Source organism: Labeo rohita, unplaced genomic scaffold (assembly GCF_022985175.1).
Source record: "Labeo rohita strain BAU-BD-2019 unplaced genomic scaffold, IGBB_LRoh.1.0 scaffold_90, whole genome shotgun sequence".
Lineage (NCBI taxonomy): Eukaryota > Metazoa > Chordata > Actinopteri > Cypriniformes > Cyprinidae > Labeo > Labeo rohita.
The window spans coordinates 421,965-432,933 of NW_026129854.1; the positions used below are offsets into that span (position 1 = coordinate 421,965).

At 37.6% G+C, this 10,969-nt stretch overlaps 1 protein-coding gene across 3 annotated transcripts; it reads left to right on the forward strand.

Annotated features, from left to right (window-relative positions):
* lgals3bp.3 (galectin 3 binding protein, tandem duplicate 3) lies at positions 1-10,455 on the forward strand. Of its 3 annotated transcripts, XM_051105148.1 has the most exons (5): positions 5,095-5,301; positions 5,587-5,790; positions 5,886-6,017; positions 8,515-8,776; positions 9,164-10,455. In XM_051105148.1, exons 1-5 carry the CDS (start codon positions 5,235-5,237, stop codon positions 10,194-10,196), a joined length of 1,698 nt encoding a protein of 565 aa, XP_050961105.1. In that variant the 5' UTR covers positions 5,095-5,234; the 3' UTR covers positions 10,197-10,455. The 3 variants fall into 3 exon arrangements, with proteins under 3 accessions (XP_050961104.1, XP_050961103.1, XP_050961105.1); XM_051105147.1 differs by lacking the exons at positions 5,095-5,301; positions 5,587-5,790 and adding an exon at positions 1-412; XM_051105146.1 differs by lacking the exons at positions 5,095-5,301; positions 5,587-5,790; positions 5,886-6,017; positions 8,515-8,776; positions 9,164-10,455 and adding exons at positions 5-412; positions 502-633; positions 725-986; positions 1,111-2,394.
* The last annotated feature ends 514 nt before the right edge of the window (positions 10,456-10,969 follow it).

Consider the following 10,969-nt stretch of genomic DNA (forward strand, 5'->3'; position numbering starts at 1 on the left):
CATTAAGTCCAAGTTTCACAATAGTTTACTTGATTTGGTTGTTATTTAAAAAGAAAAGCAAGTTGTGTTGTGACTCATTCAGCTGTGAAGTGTGTTCCTGTTGTTGTCGTAAACAATATTTCCAGCAAAAGAAGAATCATGTACTTTCTATGGCCTCTACTGTTTCTTCATGTTTCAGCAATACGTCGTTTACCAATAGTTGGAAATGTCCGACTGAAGCAGCCTTCACAGGAGGGCAGTGTGCGATTGGTGGGGGATCTTCCCTCATCTGGACGTGTGGATATCTACCATGATGGGCAGTGGGGTACAGTCTGTGATGATGGATGGGAACTGGCTGATGCGCAGGTGGTGTGTCGTCAGCTGGGTTTTTCTGGAGCGATCTCAGTTATGACTGGAGGACAATATGGTGAAGGTATGAACTCCACAGCACAGTTTATTTATTTCACACTGTGATAACAATAATTGTTTTTATTTAATCCAAATTCTGTTGATCTTTTTTAGGTTCTGGTCCAATCTGGCTGGATGACATGAACTGTAAAGGCTCGGAGAGTTCATTGTCTGAATGCAGCTTCAAAGACTGGGGTGTTACTGATTGCTCACATAAAGAAGATGCAGGAGTGGTCTGTGAGACTGGTAAGATATTCAGCAACTAGATATATTTGCATTTGTATTTCTGTTTGTTATTAATATTACTTTAATCTGTTTTATTACATTTTCTTTGCAGGGACAAACATGACCAGCAATCGTCAGTTCTCTGTGGATAACAGTCTGGGTTTGTCTCACGATCTTGGTCTTCTGTTTGACAGTGAAGATGGTTGTGATTTCACTGTTAATGTACAAGACATCAGCGAACAGGCAGAGTTCACGATTTGTGTGCACCGGTTGATCCTCATGATTTATCCAGAACTAAACATAACAAATGACTCCAGAAACCTCACTGTGAATGTCAGCCACAATTGCCATCCTCATGTCTCTGCTTTTCTCAGGTAACTTTCTAAAGACCACTACACTTCATAGTTCAATCCAGTTGTCTCAATTCATTGAGAATTTTAATTGTGCAGGTCTGAATCAGTGTAAGACACTTACAGTATCTGAACTATTGTTGCACAGGTATTTTTACACACGTCAGATTGATGTTTCCATCACATCTGTTCAATGTCAGCATCAGCTGGCGTTTATCTTTGGGTTGAGGAAGCTTATGGAGGATGTTGGAAGGGCCTTCACTGTACTCCTTCCTGAAGACAACACCTTCCGTACACAGGTATCCATGTACGAGTACGGCGTCCACACAGGTGACCTTGTTCTGCAGGAGAACGTCCTTCAGTATCTTTCCTGGAACTGTGAGTTCCTCATAAACTCTCCAGTGTGGAGCACCATCTCATTTCACATGATGGACACTCTGCTGCAGCGCTCAGATCTGATTGTGAAGGATGAAGGTTTGCTTCTTGAAGCTCTGGAGAGATGGATCCAAGACAATGGTGATGAGATTAGTTCAGATAAACAGGCCAGTCTCGTGAATCACATCCGCTTCCTCCTGATCCCAGTCGATAAACTGTATGAAATGCAGTTTTCCTCAAAGGTTCTCCGTCAGAATCATGAGAAACTGTACCTAACTGGTCTGCTGAGAGGTTTTCAGTTCAATGCTCTGCCCTTCTCTAAGATCAGGAATCAAATGGACAACATGAGTAGTGAGTATCTACCCAGAATCTACACTGGAGATGAGTGGAGTGTATCTATCAATGACACAACCATTGATTACCAATACTACCGTCACTACCGCTATGGCCAGAATAACAGAATCCAATCCTTCTCCACTCCAGCACATCCTAGTGCTCTTTACAGAGAACAAAAGGTCCAGTGGCAAGCCCAGGTGTTTCTTAATGCTCAGGAATGCTCTAACAATGGAATTTCGTGTACATCTTTTCCTGTTGCACAACTTTATGGATATGGCAATCTGAACAGATACACTAGCACCATTCACTACAGCAACAGGTTGATTCTCACCTGTAAGAATGAAAACAATGTATTTCATGTCCAAGATTTCAAAAATAATGTGGCGGTGATTCCAAATAACAGCAGTATGGGTCTGCCGAACCCCTGTCCTGATGACTACAGTATTAGATTTGTAGTGCGTCCAGTGTATATCTGACTGCACTTCAGGTACTGTAGGTTCCTACAGACATTTCAGTATATTCAAATCTAGATTAACTGAATCTATTGAATTCAATCTTTTTTTTTTATTTGTGTCATTCACTCTTCAGTGATTTCTGTCAAATGTATCAGTTGATTTTAAACTTTTCAATTAAATATTGTAGCAATAAAAATGTTTAATTTTGAAAGTGCACTTCAAAAAGAAAATAAATAACTAAATAAATAAAAGTTTTTCTTACACTATCTCTGTCATTTTGATTTCACTTTTACTCATCAGTGTTAATTGTTATGAACAGTGCTGGGTAGATTACTTACAAATTTTAATCCATTACTTATTCCATATTACATGACAAAAATGGTAGCTAGTAACATAATCCATTGCATTACACATTTTGGGTAATATAGTCAGACTATTTCTTTATTATTATTACTTTTAGATTACTTTTGACTTAACACATTTATCGCATTGGTTTACAAAAAAAAAGAAAAAGATAATCTTGTACCATATTGATATAAATATACAAAGAGTAAGAAAATTTATTCTGTTTATTGTAATTAATAACATGAAGAGCATTAAGCATTACATTATGCCAAGGTTTCCCAAACTGGGGTTCAAGAAGTTGGGTTTTGTTTTGACACTTCACACAGCTGAACGACATCTAATTGTTGAATAAAACAGTGAGAATGGTCACATTCACAAGGAAACTAGTTACTGAATACTTCTTTTATCAGTCTCATGTTTTGCCTGATTTAGTTATTTGGATGAATTCAGGAATTAAGGAAACTTTTTGTTAAGTGTATATATTTAACAAATACAAACATCTAACATTGTTATGCTTTGAAAGTGTAAATCATTTGAGCACAGGCAATCTTAAATGACCCACTTTATCTGAATTCACTCTCTATAAGTTTATTAAAATGAAATTATTATTTTTAGAGTCTATGTTCAGTCTTGTAACAGATGCTGCTTCGTCCACTTTGTAGCCATAAAACAAACAAACAAACAAACAAGGTTGTTTTTTAGCTATAACATTTGGATTTATTCATTTCACAATAGGTTTTATTATTCAAGACTTATGAATACTGTATCGAACTTATGTTGTACTGTAACTCTTAAATTTGAACTGTTCAGATCCAAAATGTACAGTTATGTAAAAGCCTATGCATAACTAGATAAAAAAAAGTTTGTCAAGACAAACTTTAAGTTGGCTTGAGAAAGCCGGAACAGAACGTTTTAAAAAGTTTGAAAAGTTGATGAAGTTTAAAAAGTTTAAGAAGTTTTAAAAAGTTTTAAGTTTGATGGTTTTCAGGCTGAAATAGTTTGAATTCTAAAGTAGTTTTAAAAGGTTAATGTTTGGATATTTTGAAGGCAATACAGTCTGTCAGAGACAGACAGATAGATAGATAGATAGATAGATAGATAGATAGATAGATGGATAGATCTATATATCTAATAGAATGTTCTAATAGAATGTTGTTAGCATGTTATTAACCTGATTAACATGTGACTAACATGATGTTATAATGATAAGCAAGGTACTAGCATGTTGTTAGCATGCTTATAGGATTATTAGCAAGTTACTAGCATTCTACTAGCATGGTGCTAACATAATTAGCAAGTTACTAGTATGTTGTTAGCATGATTAGCAAGTTACTAGCAAGATTAGCAAATTAGTAGCATGTTGCTAGCATGATTGTAGCATGATTAGCATGTCGTTAACATTTTATTAGCATGATTAGCAAGTTACTAGCATGTTACTAGCTTGTTACTAGCATGATTAGCAAGTTACTAGCATGTTGGTAGCATGTTTCTAGCATGTTGGTAGCATGTTTCTAGCATGACTAGCAAGTTACTAGTATGTTACTAGCATGATTAGCAAGTTACTAGCATGTTGTTAGCATGATTAGCAAGTTACTAGCATGTTTCTAGCATGATTAGCAAGTTACTAGCATGTTGTTAGCATGATTAGCAAGTTACTAGCATGTTTCTAGCATGATTAGCAAGTTACTAACATGTTGTTAGCATGATTAGCAAGTTACTAGCATGTTTCTAGCATGATTAGCAAGTTACTAGCATGTTTCTAGCATGATTAACAAGTTACTAGCATGATTCTGGTTGCTAGGCATGGATAGATAGATAGACAGACAGATAGATAGATAGTAATGGTTAGATTATAGATAGATAGATAGATAGATGAGTTTGAATGAGTTTGAATAGATTAGAAATACAGTACATAGAAGGGAAGCTTGATTGAGTCTCAAAGGATTCTAGGAGTTTTGACAGTTGGAATTTAAAAAGTGTTGGCTCATTTAAACATTCAGTCAATGTAAGTCTATGGGATTTTTCCCAATTTTAATCGTCATTTTTAGGAAAACCGTAAGTCCGATCAGTTAGAAAAGATATAGCAACTAACTTCAGATCAGTCTGAAGATCTGGGCTGAGTTTGGAGTTTGTAGAGTTAAAGCTCTAGGATGAGTTAGTGTCGACAGATTTAGTCTCAGAAGAAAATAGCATATCAGTAAGTTGGCTTTCTCAAGCCAACTTAATAATATATGTGACAATAATCTGCAGCAAAAGCAATGTAGTTAACACTAATCATGAATGTTTCAGCTGTGTCATGCTCAAATCCCTTTCAAAGTCAAGTCTGGTCACAGAAGTTACTGGAATGCCAACACCCAGATTCAAAAGTTCTCGTGGATATGAATAAAATTAAACAGAAAACAGTCAGGTTTATTTGAGCATAGACTTTTTATGTACATACACCTGTGTTGAGAAATGGCTTAAAAACATCCTCTTCGCATTGTGTGAAAGTTTTTGTGCCAAACTCAAACAGTCACTCAAACAGGACTTGTTTGAACATGCACACTGCCGTTATTCCCTGAGTTTGTTTTCTCATGAAATGAAACTCAAGGTAGTCCTCAAATGTGATTGGACAGTGGTAGATCATGTAAGTGATATCTCACAATGCTTGACCTGATTTAGTAGATATTTAAATGAAAGACGGTTTGTAAGTCTTTCAGTAAGAACCTTCATGCATTGTATTCATCCTGCTTTGAGGTTTTAAGGAGTTTTCAGCAAGATAATGATCATGTATATTTTATGGACATTGCTGTTTTTCCATGTTTCAGCACAGCGTTGGACTCTGTTTGGTTAGTAACCTATATAAACATTCCTCTGCTTTAATCTGCATGTCTCTACAAATACAACAAAATTAGTTTGTATCAAGGTTGGAGCGAAACTCTGCAGGAGTGTGTTTTTCCAGGACTGACGTTGGCCACCCCTGTACTATCTCCTTTAAATCTTGGCAAAGCTATTTATCTGATCGTAAACATAGTTTTCATTGTTTCACAGATTGCTGTTTTCTTTGTCGTGTGACTTCTTTTACATGTTCATGAAACAACCCTCTAAATTGACATGTTTATTGCTTGCGACAGATAAAGAGTCAAAGCCAAAACGTGAGGGCAGTGTGCGATTGGTGGGGGATCTTCCCTCAGCTGGTCGAGTGGAGGTCTACCATGATGGACAGTGGGGTACAGTTTGTGATGACAGATGGGAACTGGCTGAAGCACAAGTGGTGTGTCGTCAGCTGGGTTTTCCTGGAGCGATATCAGTTATGCCTGGAGGACAATATGGTGAAGGTATAAACACATTAGTTTGGGGAAGAGAATTTAATTGTTGCACACTGTGATAACAGCAGTCTTATTTTTGACCCGTGTTCTATTATAATGTTTAGGTTCTGGTCCAATCTGGCTGGATGACATGAACTGTAAAGGCTCAGAGAGTTCACTGTCTGAATGCAGCTTCAAAGGCTGGGGTATTACTGACTGCTCACATAAAGAGGACGCAGGAGTGGTCTGTGAGTCTGGTAAGACATCTACTGGATCATACAGAAATTACAACGCTTGTTCATGGAAATTGATTTAGGCTTTGTAAAACTATATTGTATAGTATATCTAATATATTTATATTGTAATACTATATTGTTCTTTTTTATTATGTCTATTTTATTTCTTGTATAAGCAAGGATAATGAAATATTTAGTATCATTAAAAAAGTATTCTGTGGTAAAGTGCAGAAACTAAAATGGTCCCAGATGCCACACATTAGACTTCACAACATCATTCTGCTACTAGGTGGCGCTGTTACACATTTACACATTTTAGATGTGTGAAACTAAGTAGTACTTGCTTTTTATTATTTAATGTTTCTCCTACAAAAATGCCTTTGTTATTCATTTCACAGATACACTTTCAAGTCTAACATATAGCCACAAATATCTCTTTCATTTTTACCAGGTATTTATTTCAAAAATTGCTTCATCATGAATTTGAAAATATATGTGAAGGATCACATAAAGATAGTAGGCCTCATTTATGGGAACTTTAAGACTATAAGTAAATTCTGAATAACTTGTGTGTAAAGTAACACATTACTTTTAAATTTAACACAAAATATCTGAACTACTTTTTCAAAGATGCAACACAAACTGCTTTGTTTTCCAAATATTGACTGAGACCTCTCTTGTTTCCATGTTGAGAGAAATGGAAAGTAAGTGAAAAGTATGAGTAAGAGGCGTTGTTTATGCGGAGTATACATGATTACACACTAAATGTGAACATGCATTCACTCATCTCAGTTGCTCAAAAACAAATTCAGCCTTCTTAGAAATGAATGAATGCTGAAATAAGAGTATTATTGTTCCCTGTTAAATGGTCTCTCCTGTTGCATTGATACACTTGTTGGAAAACTCCTGTCTGATACTGATGCTAAAGCCTGATTTGTTCACGTTCATGTAGCTGCATGAACAAATGGTGCTTCAGCCCACCAAAAGAGGTGGAGCAGACTACTATGTAAGTCGTTTCTGAGCGCCATTTCGTCAGAATATTCTCCTTATCAATATCAATATACAGTCCTACCCTTTGGACTGTCTCTGGCCTCATGCACTTTCACGAAGTGCATGGATGCAGCTCTTACCCCTCAGATGGTAATCTGCATTATGAATTGCCTTACCAATTGTCTCACTCACAGGTCACTGCTGCTCAGCCACCTGGTGCACCTTGGGCAGCCACCTCCTCTGCGATTCCATAGGGCCTGCCTCACAAAGCCTGTGAGGGGACGTCTTCGCCTTAAGGTGATCCACTACTGCGGTGGAGCTGTAGCCCCGTGTAAGGCCCTTCGCCTGTTTCAGACAGGCTTCCCATTACAGCTGCTATTGGCAGCTCCTTGGCCAATTCCATTGAGAAAGGACCTCCTCTCTCAAGCTAGAGACATGATCTCACATTCCTGGCCCAAGCTGTGGAGCCTTCATGTTTAGCCCCTGAACGGGATTCTTTGCAGCTGTCCATGAGGGTGATTAACAAGGGTGATTATTTTGGAGGCCAGAGCCCCATCTATGAAACACCTCTATAGCCTCCAGTGGCCTTTTCAGACTGTTATTCAGCATGGAATGAGGACCCGTTCTCTTGTGTTTTGTTATCTGTGCTAATCTTTCTGCAAGAGCTGCTGGATAAGGGCTGCACCTCTTTTACGCTCTTTTACGTTTTTAAGTGTATGTGGTAGCCATCGTGGTGAATCATGCTCTCATGGCTGACACTTGGCAAAAATGACCTTGTCATTAAGTTCTTGAGGGGAGCTCAGGAGACTAATCCTCATACTGTGCCGACAAGGGACTTATCCACAGTCCTTAGGGCCCTACAAGGCCTTTCCTTCGAGCCACTCTAGGTGGCCGAAATAAGGCTCCTATCACTCAAGACCACCCTACTTCTAGGCTACTACTTTAGCACTGGTCAAGTAAGTATTTGATTTGTCAATCAGTGCTTCATGCTTGAGTTTGGGCCTAATGACTGCAAAGTTATCCTCAAACCAAGACACGGCTATGTGCCTAAAGAGTTATCACTCTTCTAGCTCTTTCTAACCCAGAGGATAAGCAGGGTCCTAATTGACTTTTCTCGAGTATACATAAAGCGCTCTAGCTTCTTCCGGCATTCAGAGGAGCTCTTTGTATGCTTCGTAGGCTGCTCTAAAGGGCTGCCAGTTACGAAGCGAATTACGTGAACTGCAATGCTGTGGGATCTTCTGGATTCCTTTTTTCAGGTTTTGCTTTGGATAAATGCATAAGCCTAACAAAATAGGCAAAGACATTCATTTGTAAGGCGCAGAAGTTAACTGTCAACTGGGCACAAAGTGTTGTTATAAATGGCAACAATTTTGGCTATAATCCCAGTAAACTATCAAGAAAATTGTTTTTCTACAAAAATTATGGTGATTTTCCATCTTTTCCTGAAGTACTTTGACTACAATTTTTATTGGATTGAGCAACTTAAGGAACATTTGTAATCTGTTTTATTACCTTTTCTTTGCAGGTACAAACATAACCAGCAATCGTCAGTTCTTTCTGGATAACAGTCTGGGTTTGTCTGATGATCTCGGTCTTCTGTTTGACAGTGGAGATGGTTGTGATTTCAGAATTAACATACAAGACGTCAGCGAAGGGGCAAAACTGACATTCTGTGTGCACAGTACAATCCTCATGATTTATCCAGAATTAAACATAACAAATAACTCCAGAACCCTCACAGTGAATGTCAGCCAGACTTGCCATCCTCATGTCTCTGCTTTTCTCAGGTAACTTTCTAAAAACCAGTTCTCATTTTACCCGAAATATGCTTGAATTCCATTTGATCACTCAACCTCTATTTCTTGCTGCTGGTTGGCAAGCTGATGCAGCTGAATGGAAGCTTCCAGTACCAAAAAAACAGCTGTACTTGGTTAGCGTTGTGAAACTTGCATTTAATGCTTTAAGCAGTCTGTCATGAATCTCTTAGCAATGAGGTGTGCAAGTGCTAAGTGAGTGTGCAGATAGACTATGTTTTTTCATGCAGTGTATTCAAGCCTTTAGCTTGAATATTTTAAGCTAATGTAGACATCCGCTACAATCACAAATTACACCATTTCCTGAAAACTAAACATTTACACAGTACATAGGCACTAACAATATCTGTTCTTGCTCAGGTATTTGTACACACGTCAGATTGATGTTTCCATCACATCGGCTCAATGTCTGCATCGGCTGGCATTTATCTTTGGAGTGAAGAAGCTTATGGAGGATGTTGGAAGGGCCTTCACTGTACTCCTTCCCGAAGACAACACCTTCCGTACACAGTTATCCATGTACGAGTACGCCGTCCGCACACATGATCTTGTTCTGCAGGAGAACGTTCTTCAGTATCTTTCTTGGAACTGTGCGTATCTCATAAACTCTCCAGTGTGGAGCACCATCTCCTTTCCCATGATGGACGCTCTGCTACAGCGCTCAGACCTGATTGTGAAAGATGAAGCTTTGCTTCTTGAAGCTCTGGAGAGATGGATTCAAGGCAAAGGTGATGAGATTAATTCAGATCAACAGGCCAGTCTCCTGAATCAAATCCGCTTCCTCTTGATCCCAGTGGATAAACTGTATGAAATACAGGTTTCCTCAAAGGTTCTCCGTCAAAATCATGAGAAACTGTACCTAACTGGTCTGCTGAGAGGTTTTCAGTTCAATGTTCTGCCCTTCTCTAAGATCAGGAATCAAATGGATAACATGAGCCATGAGTATCTTCCCAGAATCTACACTGGAGATGAGTGGAATATATTTATTAATGACACAACAGTCAATTACCAATACCATAATTACTACTATGGTCTAAACAACAGAATCCAATCCTTCTCCACACCAGCACACCCTAGTGCTCTTTACAGAGAACAAACGGTGCCGTGGCAAGCCCAGCTGTTTTTTAGTGCTCAGGAATGCTCTAACTATGGTATTTCATGTACAACTTTTCCTGTTGCAAGGTTTTACGGATATGGCAATCAGAATAATTACGCTAGCATCATTCGCTACAGCAACAGGTTGATTCTTACCTGTAAGAATGAAAACAATATCTTTCATGTCCAGGATTTCAAAAACGACATGGCGGTAGTTTCAAATAACAGTATGGTTCTGCCAAACCCCTGTCCTGATGACTACAGTTTTAGATTTGTAGTGCGTCCAGAGTATATCTGAATGCATGCTGTTAACATCATGTGATTTTCTACTGGTGGTAAAGTTTAGGTCTGTTTATTCAATTCAGTCAAACTAAAATCATGATTAATATTCCTTTGTAATGTTCAATGTCAGTTTAAGATCAATATAATAATCAGTGAAGGGTTTTAATCATTTTGTTTATTTCATGTAATGATCAGAATGTTAGACATTAACTATTTTTGTCTGTTTAAACATGCACTTAAAAATGATACAAATAATAATAAAAAAAAAACAAACAAACAAGCAAAAACATTTTCATAATTTATTTTGCATTTTTTATTTTATTTTATTTTTATTATTATTTTTTCCTCCTATTGGTAAGTTGGTCAGAGGTCATAGGGCTGGTTTTACAGACAGCTTTAGACTAGGTCTAATTAGGCCATAGTTCAATTAGGACATTAGAGTAATTTTTAAATAAAAATGCCTTACTGTAAAAACTGTAAAAACATTACTGGTGTGCATCTTGAAACAAAACAAAGGGGGCTGACATATTTCAAGATCAATCAGTGCAAGTTTCTTTCCGTTGAAACAGCTCAGACTTACATTTTAGTCTGGGACTAGGCTTAAGCCTTGTCTGTGAACCCCGGGGATAGGCTGGTAAAACAGTAAATCTGATTAAGCTCAATCACCATTATTTTTATGCACATATTTGCATTATAAAAAATAATAATAATAATTCTAAAACCATCCTATACAAGTTCGGGATGATACAAAGCTTTTTTTTTTTTTTTTTTTTTTTTTTTTTTTTTTTT